This window comes from Phalaenopsis equestris, unplaced genomic scaffold, assembly GCF_001263595.1.
Source record: "Phalaenopsis equestris unplaced genomic scaffold, ASM126359v1 Scaffold000316, whole genome shotgun sequence".
NCBI lineage: Eukaryota > Viridiplantae > Streptophyta > Magnoliopsida > Asparagales > Orchidaceae > Phalaenopsis > Phalaenopsis equestris.
Window position 1 is genome coordinate 228,509 of NW_018164758.1, and position 24,032 is coordinate 252,540.

General features: G+C 36.0%; 2 protein-coding genes across 2 annotated transcripts in view; both read right to left on the minus strand.

Annotated features, from left to right (window-relative positions):
- Positions 1-16,565: 16,565 nt before the first annotated feature.
- On the minus strand, positions 16,566-17,502 carry LOC110025623 (copper transport protein ATX1-like). Its single transcript, XM_020726200.1, has 3 exons — positions 17,403-17,502; positions 17,256-17,331; positions 16,566-16,928 (listed from the first exon to the last, which is right to left on the minus strand). The coding sequence occupies exons 1-3, from the start codon at positions 17,406-17,408 to the stop codon at positions 16,792-16,794; spliced, it is 219 nt and encodes a 72-aa protein (XP_020581859.1). The 5' UTR covers positions 17,409-17,502; the 3' UTR covers positions 16,566-16,791.
- Positions 16,831-24,032, minus strand: part of LOC110025621 (putative pentatricopeptide repeat-containing protein At3g08820) — a 22,945-nt gene continuing 15,743 nt past the window's right edge. The window contains exons 4-5 of the mRNA XM_020726198.1: positions 17,256-17,331; positions 16,831-16,912 (exon numbers count right to left, since the gene is read on the minus strand). The gene's annotated coding sequence lies outside the window, so the exon portion shown is untranslated. The remainder of the gene's footprint in view (positions 16,913-17,255; positions 17,332-24,032) is intronic.

The following is a 24,032-nucleotide window of genomic DNA, read 5'->3' on the forward strand; positions in this document are numbered from 1 at the left end:
TATATATATATATATATATACATATACATATATATATGCAGGATAACACGTTATTGGTTTCTGACTGTTGGAAAGATGGGGCTTCGGATGTTAATAAGCTCAAAAATTTGATTGGAGATAATTCTGATCACATTCGGAGAATTCCCATAAATGCTACTAAATTGGATAAACCTTTATGGAAATTTACTTCAAATGTGTCCATCACTAAATTCTTATATCAAAAACTTCATACTTTTACTCCTCAACGGTGGACTTTTAATCTTTGGAATATTTTCTTATCTCTGTTTATATCATTATTTCTCTGGAGATATTACTCATTGGTCTTGCCTTTTGATGATATACTTAAGTTAAAAGGTTTGCGTATGCCTTCGAGATGTTATCTTTGTAAATGCGATGAGGATACTGCTTTTCATCTTTTCTATGATTGTCAATTTGCTCGGGAAGTTTGGTGCTCGGTTGGGTTGTATTTTGGTATTAATTGGACTCTGAATTCTTATGATCATCGTGAATGGAGGAATTATATCAAAGTTTGGAAGGCTGCACCTTTTTATAAAGAAACTTTGGAACCTTTTCCTTTTGTTATTCTTTGGTTCCTTTGGTCTGCTAGAAATGCTCATAAGTACGAAGCTCTCCCTCCTACAGCTGCTCTTACCACTTGATATATAATTGCTTATTTTCTTAAAGCTTCTCGCCTCATTGCATTAAGCTCTAATTCGCCTCAGAGGGGTAGGAAGGCCCTTCTGATACGGTGGCAACAACCCTCAGTTGGTTGGATTAAACTTAATGTGGATGGGAGCTGGACTTTGATGGGTGGAATTTTTTGTAACTCTTCGGGGAGATGCCTTTGTTACTTTGTCTCATCGGTTTGTGCCTCGACACCTTTAGAGGCTGAGTTTTATTCTTTATGGAATGTTTTACACATTACTGTGACCTTACATCGTCATGCTTTAATTATCGAGACAGATTCTAAGGTTATGTTTAATATTCTAAATAAGAGCACCTTCCCTACTTGGAAAGTCATTTGTTTTTTTAACATGATTCGGGGGTTCATTAAAATGCATAATTTGGTTTTGCAATTTAATTTCATCTATAGGGAATGTAACACTGCTGCTGATTGGTTGGCCAAACAAGGCCTCCAACGAATTATCGTGGGTGTGGTGCCCCCTCCTCAACTTCAAAATCTTTTAAATGGATATTTACTTACTGTGCCTTATATTAGAAGATAGAGGGATTTTATATTTCTCTCTGTTAATTTCTGTTCCGTTTTTTATTGGTTCTTTTTACTGTTTAATTGTTTGATCCTTCTTGATTTATTCTGAGTTGCATTTTAGTAGCCTTTTTCACCCCGTTTTGTCTTCGAATTTGGACTGTGAGGTTGGTTTTCATGTTTTATCTTGCTTGGTCTGCTCTTTTTGGATGTCTGGGATCTCATTTATGTTTATTGGAGTTGGTAACTATACCATAAGATGTATGGAGCTGCTGCCTTTCATTCCTCTTGGCACTGAACAATTTATCCAGAAGTTTTGCGGATTTCCTTATTGCTTGCAGGTTTTGGCTTTTATTGCTGCGTTCTTCACTTGATCTACAAACTGTCATTTTAACCCTGCTCCTTGACACCATTGTTACTATGGGATTTTATGTACACTGTTATTTTGGAACTTTATGTACGTGTAATTTTTTGGGTATCTTTTTTTCTTTTTATATACGTTTTGGATGATTAGATGTACCTTTGGTTTGTTTTTTTGCGTTGTGTTGTACTGTGGAGAGTGGAACCCTTAGTGGTTTGTTGTATTTTTTTTTTTTCAGATGGGGATCCACTTTCCCTCCCTAACTATGTAATTTCCTTTTTAATTAACGCGTAAGGAGCCACGAGCTGCTCTTTAATTTTAGAGTCTCAAGCTTTGGATGTAAAAGGTAGAGGGTTGTGTTAGGTAGTCAACAAACAGCATAAGATTTGTCGAATAAACAAGAGTTCCCACATTACAGACAGATGCGAGTAAAAAAGTTAAGTCCATGAAATTAATATTATAATATGATCTTGGAATATTGATACTTTCACTGGAAAATTAATGGAATTAGTTGATATTTTGGTTCATTAGAAGATAAATATATTATGCATTCAATAAACTAAATGTGGGTTGGAGAAAAGGCTAAGGAGATTGATAGTTTAGGTTTTAAACTTTAGTATTTAGGTAAAAGTCGCACTTATAAAGGTGTATGTGTAATTAAAGATAAGTTTGAAAAATAATATTATAAAAATTAATAAAATTGGAAATAGAATTATAGCCCTTAATATTTTAATTGTTACTAAGATTTTTAATGTTATATGTGTTTATGCTCCTCAAGCAAGTTTAGATATAAGTTCTAAAAAAATTTTTGGAATGGCCTGGAAGAAGAAAAATTAATACAAATGATACCTCTTGAAGAAAGAATTTTTATTGGAGAAGATTTAAATGGACATGTTGGTAGAGTGGTAGAAAATTGTAAAAATATGCATGGTGGTTACGGTTTTTGAGCGATTAATGAAGAAAGTAGAATTATATTAGATTTTTCTTTAGCATATAATTTTGTATTGATAATACTTTATTTAAAAAATTAGATGAACATATTATTAATTATAGGGATAGATCTAATAAAACACAAATTGATTGTTTTCTTTTGAGAAAAAACAATCGTCGAGAGTGTAAAGATTGTAAGGTCACTCCAAGTGAAAAATTAACTACTCAACATTAATTATTAGTTCTAGATTTTAAGTTGAAAAATTATAAAATAAAGAATATATGAAATCATGGTCATAAAATTAGATGGGGGAACCTAAAAAATACAAATAAAATTGGTTTCAGAGTAAACTTCAAAATTCAAGATTTGTGTTGCCCATGAAGGAGCAAATTCAATGTGGGATAAAGTAGTATGCACTATTAAACAAGTGGCAAAATATGTACTTGGAGAATCAAAAAGAAAATTTTATATAAAAAATAGTTGGTGGTGGAATAATAATGTGCAAGAAAAGATAAAATATAAGATGTTATAAAAAATGGTTTAAATGTAAGAGCTTAAAGAATGAGAAAAAATACAAGATGGCCTATAGGGAGTCTAATAGAATAATTTGTGGCGCTAAAAATTCTGTTTTTAGTATCTGTATAATAGATTAAATACTAAAGATGGTAAAAATTTTGAATAAAAACTAGCGAAAAAAAGAGAAAAAAGACCAAAGATTTAATTTAATTAAAGTGTATTAAGAATGAAAATCAAAAAATTCTTTTCTAAAAGGAAGATATTCAATATAGGTGGGTGAGCTATTTTGATAAAATTATCAATGAAGTTTATGAAAACACGATGAACCTTAATGATCTTAATATTGTTAATTATAATAAAACATTTTATTTTTTCTCTTACAACTAGGGATCCTCATTAGAGATCGACAACTAGACTTGATCAAACGATTGACACAACCTAGGTGACCAAGTCAATATTACTGACCCTTTACAAAAAAAATTTTAGCCAACTAATAACATCAAACCTAATTGGCCAGCGGTTTTACTAGATCAAGCCAACCGGCTAGCCTCTCAAACTTAGCCAACCGACAGCGCCTACTAAGGGCCAGACAGTCTAGCCAGCTGATACGAGGTAAAATCTACCTTTTTTTTTGCATTAAATATCATATTAATTCTCTTATTTATCATTACATAATGCTTGAAAATTGTATAGTTGTTTTGTTGTGCAAGATAAAGGGCTTACACCACCTGAGAAAGGGAAAAAAGATGAACTTGGAGCAAAAATAATGTAAAATTGGATTTTACAAATTCAGCTCTACCATGGACTAGAATCTAGCAGATTCAGGCCGACCATAGATCTGGATCTAACAGATATGACTGTATCGCATAACAAGATTAAGTAGATCCAGCCAAGCCAGTGCTAGCGTGACCGTGCCAGTTTCGGGAGTGGTCATGCCGTCGGACAGCCTGAACCCAATTTGGAAGGCATTTCATTCCCTTTTTGTGCCCACATCTATATAAGGATGTTAGGGCATGATTCAAAGAGATTATTCAAACATGGAGGGAGGCTTTGGAGCCCTAGAGTTCTCTTCTTCTTCCTTGAAGGAGATAACTTCTAGGATAACTTTCTTGCCATTTTTTCTCTTTTCATGTGGTCTTCTTCGTGTGAGTTGGAAGGATTGGGGGGAGGAATTGAGTGTTGTTTAAGGGTAGATGTATGAGAGTTTTCATTGAATGGAGAAATTCATGACGGGTTGCAAGAACCGATTGGCTTGGTTTTCAGTTTTCTTTTCTTCTTACGATGTTTTCTTTTTATCCCAATGATAACAAATCTTGTATTTTCTCTTTTTATCTTTTGTAGTTGATTTCCTTTCATGTTCCTGTGACATATGTCCTATGGATTTTTGGTGATTTTCATGCTAGGAATTTTTGTTCCTTATGTTGATGAGTTAACTTTCCGATCATAATTTACTTTTTATCAGAGATGATAAGATTGTTAAAACCTCTCGTGAACTAGGACTTATGTCCTTCGTGTAGTGGAATGAGTGTGTTTGTTGGTAGCCAAACATGGTGTTTGAAAATGTATTTCATTTATATATATATATATAATGCTATTATTATGGATTTATATATCTAATGAAAACGACGTCAGGCTGCTCTAGGGATTCGGCCGATGAAGATTGAAACTATCAGCTTCCTCCATGGGCATCATCGTCTCCAACGAGGAAGATTCACAGCTTTCGGCTTTGTCGTACCCGACAATGAAGGGCTTCTCTCCTTCCTGCCATACAACAAGCTTGCTCGCGTCCTTCAGTCTTCGTTGCCGACGATGAAGGGCTTCGCTCCTGCTCGTTGGATAGCAATCGTTTCCTGTTTCTATTCAAGATTTGGGTTCCCTTCGTCGTAGCTCCAGCTCCAGTGTTCGTGCGTGGGGTTTTTGTTCCGGTTTGGGGGAATGGCCTCGAGTTATGTCGTGGCTGTCTCTAGAGGTTCTACTCCCGGGGCAGGCGGCCGTTACTATTTCTTCCCTCAAGAATTTCATGATGCACATGAATCTGGAGGTGGTTATACCTTTATTAAAAAAATTGAGAAGAAAGAATGGCAAACCCGCTTGTTTCTCACTGATGAGGAAACAAGTATATTTTCTTCAGCATGTAGATATACTCTTTTTTGGGAAATTTACGTAAGTAAATCCTAAGCTTGAGATTATTAGAAAGCATTTTGATTCTCTTAAGCTCACGGGGAGTTGGAAAGTTGGTTCGCTAGATGGCCATCATGTTCTCATTCAACTCTCAAATGATGAAGACTATACCCAACTCTTTGCTCAAAAAGTTCTCAAAATCGATAATCGCTTTATGAAAAGTCTTAAATGGACAGTGGATTTTGATCCTAAATTAGAATCTCCTATTATCCCGGTTTAGGTTAATTTTTCAGGGCTCAATGTGCATCTCTTCAATTATGAAACCATTTATACATTGACAACTTCCTTTGGGAAACTGCTGAAGGTTGATACTCCCATGCTTGATACAACCACGCCATCTGAAGCTTGTGTGCTTGTAAAGCGTGACATCACTCAACCCTTTCCAGGGGAGATTTGCATTGGCTCCCTCATCAGGATTATTGGCAGAAGACTATGATGGGACCTCATCCCCATTACTGATCTTACTGTGGAATTTTTTGTCATAGCTCTTCATCCTATTATCGGTTGCATCCCCATCTACGGTCGACTGTAGCCCCACCTCATGTTTCTCAGCACACTTCTGCGGAGGTTATTCCCTCTTCCTCACTGCCTGTGATTCCTACTGTTATGCCCATGGAAGATACGGTGCAAAATGGCTTGTCTACTGATATTGTTTCAAAAAATGCTGATAAGGGTCATTTGTTGGAGGAGAATCGGGTGGTTGCTCCTGGAAGGCAGGAAGCGGTCACCGCCCCTTCTTCTACTAGAGTGGACATACTATACTCTCAAGCTCTACCTACCGTGGAGGGTGCTCAGGCTCCCCTCTATGAGGTGATTGAAGATAGGGATGAAGCGAACATTCATATTCAGATGACGGAAAAGGTTTCTCCTAATACTAATGAGAAAGATTTAGATCCAAACACAAACTATCTTACTTATATTAATCAATTAGTAGAACTACATATTCAGAGGGCAGGTATTTACCAAGTATTGGAAGATTGTCCTACACAAACTCAGGAACTCATCGCTGCAACAGTCTTTCCTTCTACGGATCAGACTGAACAGTCCTTAGAAAAAGAATGGCAAGTTTACACTTCTCGGCGGAGAAAGAAGGTTGGGGACACTATTCAGCTTGGAAACTTGATGGATGATACATTGGTCACTCTTAGCAATGGAACAACACTTCAGAGTTTGCTATCTGGATCTGCTCCAAGAACTAGAGGAAGAGACAGGTCTAAACTGCCTCATCCATAGACACTTGTTTTTGCATGTTTTCTTTTTATTTGAGTCTTTTGTATCTTTTTTGTTGGGATATCTTGGTACCATGTATCGTATGAGTAGGGCATAATCTATTGGGTCATCTCATGCAACTTTTTGTATCTTTTTTTATTTCAATATAATCTGCCCTAGGGCTTCATAATATATATATATATATATATAAAAAGTGATATTTTAACTTTGAAAATATGAGACCAAACCCATCTTATATATGTAATAGTTTAAATAAATGAGTGCAACACCTCAAGCGATGCATCTATCTCAAGGGATAGACATGTTACTTGATAGTGAGGCTTGATTGAATAAAATAACAATTTTATGACATCCATTTTGGTCTACTAAACTTTATATGTTGGCCGACAAATTTCTCTTTTTAATATAGAAAATTAAATTGGGTTCCAATGTTTCCTGTAGAGGCAAGCTTCTATAGTTAATTACATCTTAAGTGACTGGAGTCATTTAATAATACTCTCGATTTGGATCAATAGTTTTGCTTTCAAGAATTTCAATGTTTAAGGTTTCAAGATTGGACATTTGAAATTCAAAAGGGAATGGATCAAATAAGAACAGTTATTTTCATGAATCCAAAGGAATGAAACGTAAGAGATGTCACTGATTCGAGGGAAACATTGGTGATCTCTCAAATTATCCTATTATTTGGCTTCAATTTCGAGAAAAGAATATTAGATGTTTCATCTTGCCAATTTTATTATTTAGGGCTTACACTTACATGAAACAACCATACAAATAGCCTAGATGATAGGAGTGTTTATGTCGTAACGAATGACGACCTCAAAACCTAAAGCAAGTTAGGGCTTAAATTACACGACATGGTTGTGCAAAAGCCTAAAGACAAGTTGAGGATTTATGTCGTGATAGGTACACAACCTCAAAATTCTATGGCTTATTACTTAATTCTAAGGAAAGGTTTAGCTGAAGTAGTCAGGTTTTGTTATTGTAGAATGTTGTCCTCACCTGCTGCCCATAAAGTTTGCCTCATGCTCCTTGTCAAAGTGACAGCTCCAGGTTCAAGGTTATACAATTTATGTGACAGGTTCTGCTGTTGTTCAAGTTTTGTGGTGGGGGTTAAAGTTGATTAGAGCGACACCGGTTAGGATCCCACGATTCCATCATTCTAATACCACTATTTTATTTTGAATTTACTTAGTCTAAACAAGTTATTAAGCTTATTTAAATTAGGGAGATCTCATTAGCAACCGTAGGTTACCTCGTCCGAGAGACTCCTATAAATTCAAAAGGAATGTATTATGTTTTTTTGTTGTTTTGAAAAAATGTTTAAGTTTAATTTTAATTTTGAAAATTGTTTATCTTAATTTTGAATGTTGTTTTGAATTTTGAAAGTTGTTTTGAATTTTGAAAATTATTTCAACCAACCATGCATACTATATTAAGGCTTTGGTAAGTTGCAGTAATAAAATGACGATAAATAAACTGTAAATGTGAACCTATCATCTTCTCGCTGTCTTTGTTGAAATTTTATCATTCATAATCATGCACATATTTGAAAGTGTAAAGTAGGAACAACTGCTAGGTAGTAATGAAGCTTTAATGATTTAAATTCAAAAGAGACCACAATTTATTACTTGGTGGGTCCCTAGAGATTTTAAGGATGATTTTTTTTAACAAAACATAATAAGTTTAGTTTTTTTTCAAAATATCCAAATGATTATAAAAGTGTTCGGGCACAACCCTAAACAACTTTTAAGAATCCTTTGAATCGTTTTGAGTTCCCTTAAACATATTATGTTGTTGAATAGGTCACTCCGAAGTTCATTAGGTTTAAGGTGTGTTCAGTCCTATACCTCAATTAACCCATGAGATAAGGGATAGGCAAGTTTGAGCTTGTAGTGTTTGAAGGGGACTAATTATGGTTATCTTCCAACAAACCCTCAAGTATCTTTAGATTAAACTTAGCTCTCTACAAAGCTCTCAAGTCATTAAAGGTGGATGTGTAATTTTGGAAAAAAGCATATTAAGAACATTTGATTAAAAGATTGACCTATAACTCAACCATTGATTTGGGGTTCTAGGTTAGTAAGTTATAGACCTCCTGACTTATGTCCCAAAGATTTAGATCATTCAAATTGGTTTCTTCTTCCGATGTGTAACATTTTACACAATTACGGTTGCAACGTTCTTTTCTAAAAGTGAAGGTGAATTGGTTTCTACCTTTTGCCCTCATGTTAGAATGTCCTTAGAATATTGCTTAGGATCAAATATTACCCTTTAAGCCCTTAGTTCATCCTAAATCTTAATTAGGGGTGAAAAGGTGGAAATTACAGTTTTGCCCCTAAGGCTCCTATCTTCATAATTCATATGTCTTTTAAATTAATTTATATGGGCTTGAAAATTTGTTGACCTATCTCTCATCGGTTAATTGAAATACTAGAGAAGAATTCATATTTTTTCAGATCTTTATTTTTTTATAATTATATTAGTCCAAAATTAGGAATTTCCAAAGTTAATTCATTTAATCAATCAAGCTAAAGTTTCTGTGCTTAGGCAAATTACTGGAGGTTCACCCAGGTCAGAGGACCACTTGGGTTAAATTCCATGAATTTTTGAATTATATGTTAATTTTTATAATTATTTGTTATTTATGTGGTTAATTAAATATAAAATACATTTTATTTGAAAAAAATCAACTTTATATTCTTCATTGATTCCTCTTACTTTAATGAACTCAAAGAAACTTAGTTTATATTTTTCTTATATTTATTTTATTTTTTATAATTATTTTAGTAAAAAATTAGAGAAAATACATTTTACGCATTTAAAAATACATAACTTCATTAAGAAAATTAGAAAAGAAAATCTTCTAATCAGTCCTGAATGGTCAGGAAAGAATTTGTGAAATTTTGGTGCATTTTTGTATTTTTATGATTTTTTATTATTTTTAAATTAAAAATTAACTATTTATTTTAGCAGCAATTTCATTTTTCTTAGGTGCCCCTAGTTACAAAGACTTTGATGGTCAAATCAACTCGTACTAGTTTCAAATTTTTATAGAGGCTTGATATGTTCTTTATTTTCAGTGTGAATCAATTTTTATGATTTTTTTGGAATATATTTTTATTTATTAAATTTTTTATGGGTTTTCATGACTTAAATTAGGAAATTATATTTTAAAGACATTTAAACTTTGGTTTTATTTTTATTATGCTCCCTGACCACAGTTAACCTACCAAAGCAAGTCCCATATTTTTTTAACTTTTATTTAATTTATGTAATTATTTTAAGCAAAAGGGATTACTTAATTTTGGAAATTAGGATTTACCATATTAAGGGTGTTCTCTTACTTTGGAAAAATCAAAGAGCACTCATAATCATAGAGAGAACAAACCCTCTAAATTTCATATTATGATGAATAGCATTTAATAATTAATGATTTAATAAAGGTTTAGAATATTTAATTAATTTAAAAATAATATATAAGGTAAATAACTTTTATTTTTTAGTTGACATGATTCTCCTTTATTCACAGAGCACGGGAGTGTTTTTATTTTACTTTTATGACTTTTCTACACCAAGTTATGAATTTTTTAATTTCTGAATTATTTAAATCATTTAAATAGCTATTTATCTACTTATCCACCTCAGCACCAGCGCAACATAGGACCCGTCGAAGCTCTACGCGGCAGCCCTCTATTTGACACCGCCTTCTGAGTCAACGCCTTGTCAGCCCACCTTTATCACTCCAAGCCCTCGTCCGACGCCATCTGATCCGTTGATTCGATACACGCGCGAATGGATGGCATTCGTTCATCATCCCCATCTAACCTAAACCGAGAACTGCACATTTTCTAAACCTAAGATCTTGGTCGATACTCAACCAAATCGCATGCGGTTTGATCTTATAACTTTATCTAATCGAGACGAACGCATCCATACTGTTAAATTCTTATGAAATTAAATTTCTCTTCACAAGTAATGAAACTGAGCATGATTTTAGGGTTTCTGAGCTATACCTTTGCCGAAAAAGTGAGACCTCGATTAGGTCGGTTGTAGACGTTCATTGAGACCTCAAGAAGCTCCTCCAAGCGCGAATTTGAGCTAAGGTTGAGCCTAGGTAAGAGGTCGTTCAAAAGGTGATTCTGGTTTAGTATAGAAGCGGCTTAGAGTGCTCAAAGTGAGGGGGCTTCAATGAGAAACTTCCTCGTTTGGTCTGGGGAAATTTTTAGAACAATCAATTTAAATTTTTGTGGAGTTTGGTAGAGTGACAGAAAAAGCCCTAGATTTGAAGCTTGAAATTAAGGATTTACAGTGAGGGAGATGGCTGGAATTTGATTGGGATGAACTTAAGAAGGTCTGGGAAAGCTGTGAGAGCAAATTGGAGGGGTCTCCCTAAGGAATTTGCAGCACTCTCACTTTGGTCGTGAGAGGGGTGGTATAAACAGCCATAGAATTAGGGCTTAATTGACCAAGCCAGAGGATGGAGAAGGATGATTAGGTGGACGTCTGAGCAGTGCAATTCATAAATTGGGGAGCCACATCGGATGGGTAGAAATTTAGGTTTAAACCAAGGATACCCTTCTCCAATTTGGGTTTTCCTGTGACTAGGACGGTCGGCCAAGCCAGGGGAGGTGGCTAGCTATGTCAAGGAAGGTTTAATGGTGATTAGCTTTGAAGTTTATTAGTTGATGGCATTGGGTAAAGATCTTAACCAAATTAGGGTGGAAGGTTCCATGATTTGGAGGACCCTTAGTCCATGGCTCAAGATTTGGTTCATGGATGATTTGATTAGCATCCTAGGGGTCTTAGGAATGGTAGAGATGATTAGACTTGGTTAAATTAAAATGTTTAAGTTAATTTTGAGCTTAGGCTTGAAATTAGGGTTTGGGCTAGAAATTGAACTTGGGCTTGGTTTAAAAATTAATTGAAGGGTTCAATTGGTCTAGGAGGATGTTATGAAGAGTTTAGGAAATGAATTTGGTGATTGACTTGATTGAAAGACTCAATTTGAGGGAACTTTTGGCTTAGAGTCAATTTTGGGGTAATTGATTTGGGTTGGATTTAGGTAAGGTTAGGCTTTGGATTTGGGTCAATTAGAAGCCCAAAATAGTTTAGAAAATTTTCATGAGTATTTTGGATATCAATTGGGTGGAAATGGGATTTTCAAGAAGTTCAATTTGGTGAAATTTGGATTTTGGGGTAAAATTTGGGGGTTTTGGTTTGGGTTAGATTTAGGCTAAGCTTGAGTTTGGATCTAGACCAGTTGAAGGTTCAAATTGATCTAGGTGAGTGTTATGAAGAATTTAGGATTTAAAATTGGGGATATTTTTTGGTTATGGGGTTCAATTTGATGAAATTTAGGGGTATGGTCAAATTGGGGATTTTTGCCCAAAATTGAAATTTGGGTTTCGAGGTTAGTTTAGTTGGGCTCCAAACTTGTGTAGATTGGGATTGGATAATTTGATGTACAATTTGTGTTTGAAATTGGGTGAAATTGAAATGAATTTGGTGGAAATTGGAATAGATTGGGGAATTTGGAAAATTAGGAGTAAATTTGGGATTTTGGTCAAAATTGGTCAATTTAGCCAAATTTAGCAAATTTATCGCAATTGGGCAATGTGGGGAAGTTTCAAGTGATCTTTTGGATGAGAATGGGTGGAATTAGGTTTTTGGCAAATTTTGGTATGAGATGTGTTTTGGTAATTTTGGCAAAGTTGGGGGGGTATTTTAGGAGTATTAGGGAAAATGGGGTATTTTGGTCAATTTGATTGATTTGGAGTAGTTTGATATATTTTTTACGAGAATCTGAAGATTTAGGTCATTTTTGGAAATTTAGGGTTATAGGGGCAATTTGGTAATTTTGGAGAAAGTGGCTAGAAGATCATAATTTGGTGTTTAGGTGGAATTGAAGGCCATTGGATATGCCAATAATGATGATTATCTTATTTTAGCCATGGAACCAAGGAGAAACCCATTTTGGATCCTCCATGTGTTGTTCATAGCTAGCCAAAGGGCTAAGAGCATGTAGGCCACCCACATGAGTTTCCAAAAGAGCAAAAGGAAATAGGTTCAATGGGTGTAACTTTTGGGTTTTAGGGCAGGTGGAGAATTGTGATGTGCTTGAGTGTGTGAGAGACCAAACCCTAGCCACCCATGGTTGCCCTAAGTTCAACGGTCCTATGGGACTCTTCCTTGAATCCTCACAGGTTTGTCTCAACCTTCCAAGTGTTGGAGGTTCATGACCATCAATGTAGGGTTTCAAAGAGAGCTAGGAGGTGGTTTGAATTTCTATGTAGATAGGAGTTTTCTAGGATATACAAAAGGAAAGTTATATAACTAGATTCTAAGTACTAATAGGAAAACTATAGACCTCACCAAAAATGAGGTCAACAATGTTAACAAAAAAAAAAACTTGTATAATAGGCATATTTTGTTATGATTTTGCAACCAAGATAGAAGATCCATATAATTTTGAAAATGCCATAAGTTTAAGCAAAAAGTAAATTTATGAGTTTCTGGCCTTCTTCTGCCCTAGGCATAGGCTTAAGAAAAAAAATTTGTATTCCTTTTTGTCAACAATGGCATTTGTTCCATAAGAAAACTTCAAGAAACCGCTTGAAATGTGTCATAGGAGTATGAACCCTACATATCTAAATAACTTCACAAAACTTAGTTTGGGTTCTTCTTTCTGATTTAGAGTTTAAGCACTTTCACATTGATGAATTGATCCTTTTGAAATAGACTTAGCGGTTTAGTAAACTAGAACTTCGCTTGTTGGAAATATCTTTATACTATCCTCATGGGATCGATACGCGGACTCTTAGATCGCATATTATTTAACATGTATACTTGTATGATTATCAACTTGCTTCGCGATAAGTTTTCGGCCATCACCAGTTGAGCCTTAGAGCAATTAAGAGCCCACATATGTAAAGTATCTATAATACCCTGTACAACACCCACTAAAGCAAACACATAAATGTAACTTCACATATTGTACCCCTCCTCTATAAATAGGGGAATCATTTCATATGTAAGGACAAATCAACAATTCACATTACTTTTCTTTACTGTGCATTGATACACCGAAAATATATGCATTTTTAGACCCATATTTTATACTTATTTTTGGTGATATTGCACCTTAATGGAAGGTATTTTGATGTTTTCTTGCAGGTTGTTGATTTTTAGGACTTAAACCAAAAATGTAGCAAAAATGATGGAATTTGGAGCCAAAATGACATTTTTGAAGAAGTACTCAACGCCGACTGCGCCAAGGGCAGCGCCGACGGCGCAGAACAACAGAACATCTGAGATTTTTACTTAGCGTCGATGGCTCCAAAGGCGATTCAGCCCCCGTTTCTAGAACGTTCGATGTATTTGGACAATTTTTGAAGAGTTTTTGGAGGCACCTCTTGGAGAACCGACCTTGGGCTTTATATGGGGCCAAATTCATCATGAAAGTGACTCATTTTTCGCTTTAAGACATTCTACCACACTCCATTGTCGCCATTCTTCATAATCCATCTTCATTACACCACCATATTGGACTCCATTAGTGATTTTTCTTTTATAGTTTAGAGTTTGTGTGATGAGATTTAGTGTGAAACTTTTTGTAAGAGTGTTGGAGAAGGAGAAAAGTGAGAGATATCTTCTTCCTGTATTTCTAAGAAAAGGCTACAAGGGATTTGCTTTGAGAAAGAGTTTCATATAAATTTTGTTTGTTTATTAGTGTTGTATGAACTTTCTTTTATATATGAAATTTGTGTTTTGTTGTGTCTTTCTCATGAAGTCTGAGTAGTTCACTCTATCTTTCTCCCTACTCTGATATATGGTGAAATAAAGAGATAATATGATGTGCCAATATTAAAATATAAAATAAATTGTGATGATTTTTCAACTCCGAACTTAATTTACATTTCGATCTGATCAATTGAATTGTTAAAATATGTTGTGAAACATATGATCCGGAAAATTGAGTATGAGTTCTACAACAGAGTGAAGATCACATTTGATTTCATAGAGGAGAAATTCGTTCATGGAATTAAGTGCAAATAAATAGGAAAATATTCTTTGTTGGGTGTAGAATTAGAGAATCTTTAGGGTGACAGACTAAAATCCTCAATTCGGTCTTAGTGTTTAAAAACTAAAGCGAGAGTTAGCCTTCAAGTGAAGGGAAGTGGGAGCTCTAGTGTGGGAGTCGGTATCCTCTTAGCCTAGCCACGAATTTAAGGACTAGACATAGGATTAGCCAATGATTTTCTATGCACTGTATCAGGGTAAAGAATTATAATTGCTTCTATTTGGCACAATATATATTATAAACATTTATCTCATCTCATTTCACCAGAACCTCATTGTAGTGGAAAGGATTCTTTTTCACATAAGAAATCTTTATTACATAAACATAGTTAGTAGATTAATATTTGTTTTTTAAACTTTGCATTTCTGTTTTGCTAATAGTTAAGTACTTTAGTTTTGATAACATCTCAACATTTGAAATTAGTGACAGTGATTTCGTTTGATTTTCAGTAAATTTCCTAGTAAAACTTATGATTGCCAATTTACACCGTCCCTGTGGGATCAATATTTGGGGCTTAAATAAAAGTCTTTTATTACTTGATAATGATATGTATACTTGCGTATAATCTCATTATTAATTGCATTATTAATTGCATATAATTATATATATTTTACACAACTTACTTTTCATATAAGGATCAAGTTTTTAACGTTGTAGTGGTGTCAACTTCATAAATTCTTACATACAAAAAAATCAGGATCATGCACTTTCTTCTTTGTTTGTCTCTATCTTTATAAATCACTCTCTTGTCTTACGCTCTTTTTTTTTGGTGTAATTTATGGACAGATCAGCGTTCAACAATATACGATATATATGAGAAGTTTTCCTTATTATTTTTTAGCTTTATAAGTTAGATCAGATGCAGAAATTTCAAGATTTTTCTTCACCTCGACGTGAAAACAATTCTTGTTGTACGTATTTTAGACCTTATGCCCTCTATTTTGAATTGTTATAAATGTTAGGCAACACTTTCTCAAGTTTTGAACATTATATGAGATATCATTTTGACTTTGACAAATTAAAATAATTAAGTTATTCATGGTCAGTCATACAAAGTTCCCCCATGATAATGGGTGGCAATCATAATGATGGTGAGCTTTATCATGTAAGAATGATTGTTTCTCACTCGATGAAAGCATAAAATGAGGGCAATGCATACATAAAATTATATATCACAGAGAGCATATACTCAACAAATAACCTACAAGACATGCTTGCAAAATTCTATTCTGAAATGAAGAAAGAAGTGAGAGTAGCATAAATGACACCACATCACATCTTTTGCCAATGAAGAAATTAGCAAAATGAGAAGTTGGGTGGAAGTCAAGATATAGATCATTTGTAACTAAACTTGACTGCTTGTTAAAATATTAATCGATGCTTCCCTAACGCCCCTAAATTGATAAAATATTAAGCTAAAAAATCAGCCAATTAATTTCTAATGGATAATTCATTATTTTTTCACCAGTTTTTCGGATCTCAGATGTCGACTAAGAGTCCGTTTGGGGCAGCTTGTGCGTTTTAGGATAAGCTGCTTATCCTAAAACGCGGATAAAACTGGCAAAACGCGCGAACCAAACGGTACAACGGTGTCTTAAAAACGTCGCCCGCACTTATAAGCTGCCCCAAACGGACCCTAAATGAACAAAAAATTTTCTACAGAAATTCCTCTGGTATTTTAACTGGTCTTATTTACGGCGGCTATTATAATCATCAAAATGCATTTCCAACCAAGGATATTCCGGCAATCGTTAATATGCAAATAAAGTGAATTACCAACGGAATAATTTTATTTTTTTGGGAGTTTACTATTCCTAAAATAATACTTTTTTTTTCTATAGGGAAAAGGTAATAATGCAGTCTACTTTGGACAATTCTCTTACTGAGGGGCATTGACACACATACCTCCCAATTTTTACTTATTTACATACTTAACACCTAAGGTTTACTCTTAACATTTATACGGCCACCCAAATATTTCATATCACATCAAAAACTACAGCTATTTTAACTCTTAAAAGGCGAAATACAACTTCTCATACATAGGTAAGGCGGCATGTATGCAACATTGAAATTTATGTGTTATATATGTAAATACATAGGAATTGAGGGGTACTATGTAAACCTTCCTAAAATTATATATGAAAAACTATTTTATCCTCGACGTAAAATAAGATTAGATTTAAATCCATCAAGCAAGTACAAGAAAATTCCCCATCCATTTCATGAACAAGAAGCCATTAATGACTCCGTTCTCTCTTTATCTGAACATTAAAAAACCTTCAAAGTTGATGCTCTTCATTCCAAGACGTTGCAGTCTTGCCAATTTTCTGCAGAACCCTAACCACCTCCTCAGCTGTAACATTACCCGTAACTGTCATTTTGTTGAGTTCTGCATCAACCCTGTAAGTCTCAATATCTGCATAAAAACAATATTAATATGAGCCAGTTTCAAATAAAAGGGGCATTTACATGCATACCACCCCATTTCTAACTCCTCAACTTTGCTTTTTCACATTTCTACCACCTGAATCATTTACATCACATCAAAAATATCATTCATATAACTTCTAAGAAGTGAAATACATCTTTTCATGCATAAATAGGGTGGCAAATATGTAAAAAACTAAACTTGAGATGTAGGAATTGAGTTGTATGTATATATGTAAATATTCCTACATCAAAACGCTAAAAGCAGCTTGAAGTTCAATAAATTTAGCATGGAATTTGGTTGATATAAACATACCTTCAATTTTCCTGATGGCTTTCTTGATGGCCTTGATGCATCTTTCGCAGTGCATGCCAACTTTCAGCTCCACCAACTACAGAAAATCACATGCAGAGGGTAAATAAGAAGAATTATACTGATGAAAGAGGAGAAAGGTTTGCTTACAGCCATTAGATTTCAGTGGAATTGGCTTAGTGATGATCGGAAAATGTTTCAGATATCTAGCGTTGGGAAGCATTTAAAAAGAGTAATGTGGATTCGTTTCTTTGTGGAGAGGTAAATGTACTTTAATTTCTTTAAAGAATGAAAGATGCCTTTTTTTTTTCTTTGGTATAAAGAAAGAAAAGTCAGAGTTCACATTTCAACACAGTTTAAAGGCTAGCTTTTTGTTTGAGTGAATCAAAAGTGGCATTTTATTGCCGTGATAATATTTGGAAGCTTGCTAAAAGGTAAGCTGGACACTTGAAATTTTTTAGGGAAATTTCCGTGCATTTCATACAATTCTAATGTATTACATATCCAATGCCCAAAGTTTGATATTTTACACTTATAATATTTTGGTGTCATAAATATATGTATGAAAATATGTATTTCAATTCTAAAAGTTAATAATTGCAGTATTTTTGATATGATGTTAAAGATTTGAATGTTATATACAAAAATACATGAGAATTGTGTGATCTGTGTAAATGCCTCCATTTTTTAATGATGCATTGGTATTTAAGAAACCATAAAAAAAAGGAGGGTTTTTAAGACAATTCAAGTATTTCATCAAAATTTTGGCATCATTTTTGTTTAGCATACCGAATCTCTTTTCTAATAGCCCATTTCCTCGATAGCACTTCTGAATCTGGAGATGCAACTGGGTTGGCTTACTTGTAAGATGGCCCCAGCTCAACTCAATAAACGCCTCACGAGCAAGTCCAATGAGCTAACAAGCTAAATCTGAGTGTTCTGACTCAACTGATCAGCTTATGAGTTGATAAGTATAAATATTTCACTCTCAACAACACTCCATTAAACCAAGAGCAGCCAATCTCCCATTTTTGTTTATCACTTAAATTCCAAGTGAAAAAACTAACCTTCCTAGGTCTTACAATCGTTATCCATGTAGCTATTAGGAGGGCAACAAGCTTAAGCTATGAAATTGCGATTCTGGAGGGCTGAAGAAGTTGCGGCGCACTGTTCCTTGCGATACAATCGCGACCAGATCTAGCTGGGAAGGAAACAGCTAAAAAGCGTGCATAGGGACCCCAAACTCCTATTTTTTCTTCCTCTCGCGCCATCTACACGATCCAGTCGTGATCAGAGCTAGCTGGAAGGTAGCCACGAGGAATTGTAGCAAACAGAGGCCTGAAGCTTTTAGGATCGCGGCAAATAGAGACCCCAAGCTCTCATATTCCAGGATCGCGCAGGTGCTACCTGGGAAGTAATGATGAGATTGATGTAGTCGAAAAATACTTATTTGACATATAGTTGTGATAAGAGCTAGCAGAGGAGAGACGATGTGATTTCAGGGTATAGAAATTTTTGCCTTTGAGATCGAAAATTTTTCTAAAAGAGATAGCAGTAAGAAAAATAGATGATCTGGAAAAGAAATTGAAGGAAAAGATGAGTTAAATCAAATTTAGGATGGAAGAAAGGTTCGCCACCATGGAAGAGAGGTTCTCTTCTATAGAGAACCAACTGGAGGATCGACTCGAGAGCATGAGAAAACTCGAGAGATGCTAAAGAGGAACATTAAGATGCAATCCAGGAACTCGCCGACAACTCAGCGTGCAAAGCCTGATAAAAGGTTGACTTGAGAATCGTGGCAAGATCAAAAGGAAAAGATATCGAACATAAGGAACAGAAGGAGGAAGACATCCACCATCACGAACCTCCTCTCAGTACTTTGATTAGAGGTGGATTAGAATTTTTTTATGGAAATGGCTTGGTCGAAACATAGAGAAGAGATTATGCCAAAGGAATGGAAGAGCAAGAAGAAGAAGGGAGAAAAGCAGGGAGGGGATATGACAACGATCGAAGGAAGAATTTTTATCCTCGATACATGGGGGAAAGAATGGAGAAAGAGGAAATTAGGGTGGAGATGTTAGAGTTTAAAAGTTAAAATACCGATCTTCGAAGAGGAAGATGCACATAAATGGGTGTATTGGCTAGAGCGATACTTTGCGGAGAATGGGTTAGACATGGTGGAGAAACTCATGCGACAAGATTGTGTTTGAAAGGAAAAGCCTTAGTCTGGTTTCAGTGGAGGGAGACTGGATACCTGATTCGTTCGTGAGATGAATTTAAAGATTATTTGTTGGAACATTTTCGAGTCATTCGAGAAGGAAACTTACAAGAGCAATATTATGCCTTGACTAGGGAGGGAACAGTCATGGAATATAGAAATGATTTGAACTATTGTCGGGACAACTATGGTGATTTCTGAAGTAGAACTGGAAGGGAATTTCATGAAGAGCTTAAAGCTCGACATACGGGCAACAATCCAACCGCTAAGATCGTGGGGATTGGAGGAGATGATAAAGTTCTCCCAAATGGTGGAGGACAAGAACCAAACGAAGAAAGCCAGCAGAAGCAGCATAGATGGAGCATCGTACAGAACTGTTGCAACCACGATGATGCCAAAATTTCAAATAGTGGAAGTGAATAAGAAGGCTGCATGGGACAAGAATAATGAACCACGACCGGAAGCAACACTCAAGCGTTTTACAGAGACAAATTCGAGAGATGCGAGCCAAGGGGTTATATTTTCAGAGTGATGAGAAGTTTAACCCATGACATCATTGCATGGATCAAAGATTACAACTTCTCATAGGATGGGATGAGGAGGCAGACAATGAAGAAATAGAGACAGTTGTGGGTGAGGAATAGTCTCATTTTTCCATCTTGAGGACAAGGTGTCTTTTGGAGGGGGAGAATATTATTACACCAGCATAGGGCAAATTTGTCTTTTGCACGACTATGTCCAAATTAGTTTTTAATTATTATTGTTGTTGGATATAAATAGGTTTGTTATGTATAGAGTTAGGGTTATGCATGAGATTGAGTTTTGAGTCTTAGACTTAGAATTTGGGAGATATTTCCTACCTTTTGAATTGTAGGAATTGGGATAGATTGTCTGCCCTCAAATTGCAAGTACTTACCTTTTGTATTTGACTGAGTTGTTTGGATTATTGAAATAAAAATTTGTGTTTGCCCTAATTCTTGTGAAAAAACATGTCAATTCTGCCTCAGATCGTATCAGTAGCTTCATCCTAAGCACCAAGTTCCTTCATCTCAAATTTTTGCTCTAAGTAGATTGTACTGTAGCAAGCATTTTGCTACAATCAACATACAAGAGTAAACATACAAAAGATTCACTGATAACTTCTTACAGTAAGCTAAATTATCATCTAATTTTTTCTGAAATCCCTGAATAATTTTTTTTGTAAACATAATTTCAAAGAAATTTAATAAGAAAATTAGTTCAAAACATACAAAAACTTATTCAATAAACACGCATGGATCTTTTTTTCCATAACTTCAAACCTCAGTTGTTGTTGCACGTGAATCTAATAATCCAAATCACCATGAAAAAAATAGATATGACATCCCTTTGTTCTAACTCAAGTTCTACATTACAACTTGTTATGGTATGGCTCATATACCATATAGAGACAGATGTTGGATCGAAGCGGATCGAAGCGGAGCGGAATAATCTGTCCAACTTGAGAAGTTACGTGGGTTGGGGTGCGGGGGCAAAGCCCCGCGGTATGGTATAAGGGTAATATTGTAATTACACTGTAATTACATATTTTGCCTAGGGTTTACTCCTGGGGTTATAAATAGGTCTGTTAGTAACCCCAGGAGGTATCCCTGATTTCTGTAAACCCTTTTCTGAATATTGAAAGGAACTCGTTGTTCTGCTCCCGAGGACGTAGGCATCTTTGTCGAACCTCGTTAAATCTCTGTGTTCTTCTGGATTTGTGTCGATTACTGTTTTCTTCGCCCTAATTTTCTCAACAAGTGGTATCAGAGACAGGTTCGAGGGCAAGAAAGAAAAATTTTGGCAGTGCGGTGAAAAGGAAGATTTAGAAGAGAAAATTTCGGCGCAGTTCGAAGTTCGAAGGAGGCGTGCTGTTCCAAGGAGGTTCTGCGGTTTCGCACGACGCGGGACGAAGGCGTTCTCGGGTGCGGGAGGTCGCGGGACAGAGAAGATTCACACGACAGGATCGTTCGGCGAACTTCGGGTGTTATCGCGAACAGGAGGCACGAGCGGTGAAAAGGAAGATTTAGAAGAGAAAATTTCGGCGCAGTTCAAAGTTCGGAGGAGGCGTGCTGTTCCAAGGAGGTTCTGCGATTTCGCACGACGCGGGACGAAGGCGTTCTCGGGTGCGGGAGGTCGCGGGACAGAGAAGATTCACACGACAGGATCGTTCGGCGAACTTCGGGTGTTATCGCGAACAGGAGGCACGAGCGGCGGTAATTTTTTCGTGACGGAGAAGATTTCGCAGGCCAAAGAACAGGCGAAGCGAAGGATTCCTCGTGCACTACGGGTGAATTCGCGACCAGAAAAAGTAAGGAGCGAAGGTCTCAGCGAGAAGGGCTGAAACAGAATGAAGCGGAGGTGTGACTTTCCATTCCTGGGCCGAGGAATAAAAAAATCTTTGTTTTGTTTGGAAAGGAATCAATATTCCCTTGCAGGGAGGCGCTTAAAGGAAAGGAATAATTTTCAAGATGACATTTTTTGGTGTGAAATTCGAGGTGATGAAGTTCGACGGAACTGGTAACTTCGGATTGTGGCAAACCAGGGTGAAAGATCTGTTGGCTCAACAGGGAATCTTGAAAGCTTTGCGGGCGACGAAACCTGATGTCATGGAGGATGAAGATTGGGAAGAATTGCAACAGCGAGCGGCAGCGACGATACGTCTATGTCTGACAGAAGAGGTTATGTATCACGTGATGAATCTGAAATCTCCAGGAGAAGTTTGGAAGAAATCTTAAGGCAAAATTTCTGACGAACAAGTTGTATCTGAAACAAAAGTTGTATGGGTTGAACATGCAAGAAGGGTTTGATATGGCGCATCAAGTTAATGGCTTCAATCAAATAATCACAGAACTGTCACGGCTTGATGTGAGGATTGAGGATGAAGATCGAGCGATGATTTTATTGGGTTCATTGCCTGCCCTCTTCTTATGAATACCTGGTGACTACTCTAATATATGGGAAAGAGACTATCAAAGTGGATGAGATTACTGCAGTGTTTTTGGCTCACAACCAACGGAAGCAGAATGCAGGGGGAAGCTCTCACGGTGACAGTTTATATGTTAAGGGTAAGCAGAATCGTGGAAGGAAGAAAGAGAAGGAGAGTTCTGGAAGGCGAAATTCCAGATTCAAGTCTAGAGGCAAAAGGAAATTCATTGCTATAAGTGCAAGGAGCCAGGTCATATGAAGAGAGATTGTCCAAAGCTGAAGAAGCAGACTGGGGAGAAAGGTGATACTTCATCGAATTCTATAAATGTGGTGTAGAATGAAAATTCAGATTGCAGTGATGGTGATATACTCTCAATTTCATCAACTCATTTCACGGATGCATGGATTCTTGATTCAGGCTGTTCTTATCATATAACACCTAACAGAGAGTGGTTTACTTCATACAGGTCAACTAATTCTCGTTCAGTCTATTTGGGTGATAATAGATGTTGCAATATAGTTGGTATTGGAGAAGTCAGAATTCAGATGTATGATGACACTGTTAGAACGTTATGTGATGTCAGACATATTCCAGATCTGAAGAAGAATTTGATTTCCTTGGGCACTCTACACAGAAATGGTTTTATTCCTAAGGCGGATGAGGATAGGGAAACCATCAGAATTGTTAAGGGTGCACTGACTGTGATGAAAGAAAAGTTGACTGCAGGTAATATCTACAGACTGTTAGGGAGTACAGTTGTAGGTGGAGTTCATTTTATGGAGTCAGATAATGACAATACAAAGCTATGGCATATGCGTCTGGGTCATCTCAGTGAACGTGGGATGGCAGAATTGCATAGAAGAAATCTGTTGCATGGAGTTAAAAGCTGCAAACTTGATCTTTGTAAGTTCTGTATTCTTGAAAAACAGACTAGAATCAGTTTTATGATTGGAAAGCACAAAACTTATGTGCATTCTGATGTATGGGGGTCTACTAGGGAGTTGTCATTGGGAAGATCTCAGTATTTCATTACCTTTATTGATGATTTCTCCAGGAAAGTTTGGGTGTATTTCTTGAAACAGAAATCTGATGTCTTCTCTAAATTCAAGCTGTGGAAAGCTGAGGTGGAGAACCAAACTGGCAGAAAGATCAAGTATTTGAGGTCTGATAATGGCACAGAGTACACAGATTCGCAGTTTCAGAAGTTCTGTGAGGAGCATGGGATTCAGATGCATTTTTCAATGCGCAAGACACCACAGTAGAATGGTGTGGCAGAAAAGATGAACAGGTTCTTAACTGAAAGGGCAACGTGCTTGAGACTGAATGCAGGGCTTTTTAAGAGTTTCTGGGCAGAGGCTGTGAATATGGCATGCTATCTCATCAATAGATCACCTCGAGCATCATTGGGTGGCAAGGTCGCGGAAGAGGTATGGACAGGTAATTCAGTTAAATTTGATCATTTACGAATTTTTAGATATCCTGCTTATATGCATGTACCTGGAGATGAAAGATTCAAACTTGATGCAAAATCCAAGAAGTGCATCTTTTTGGGCTATAAGAAAGGTGTGAAAGGATACAAGTTTTGGGATCCGATTGCAAAGAAGATGGTGATAAA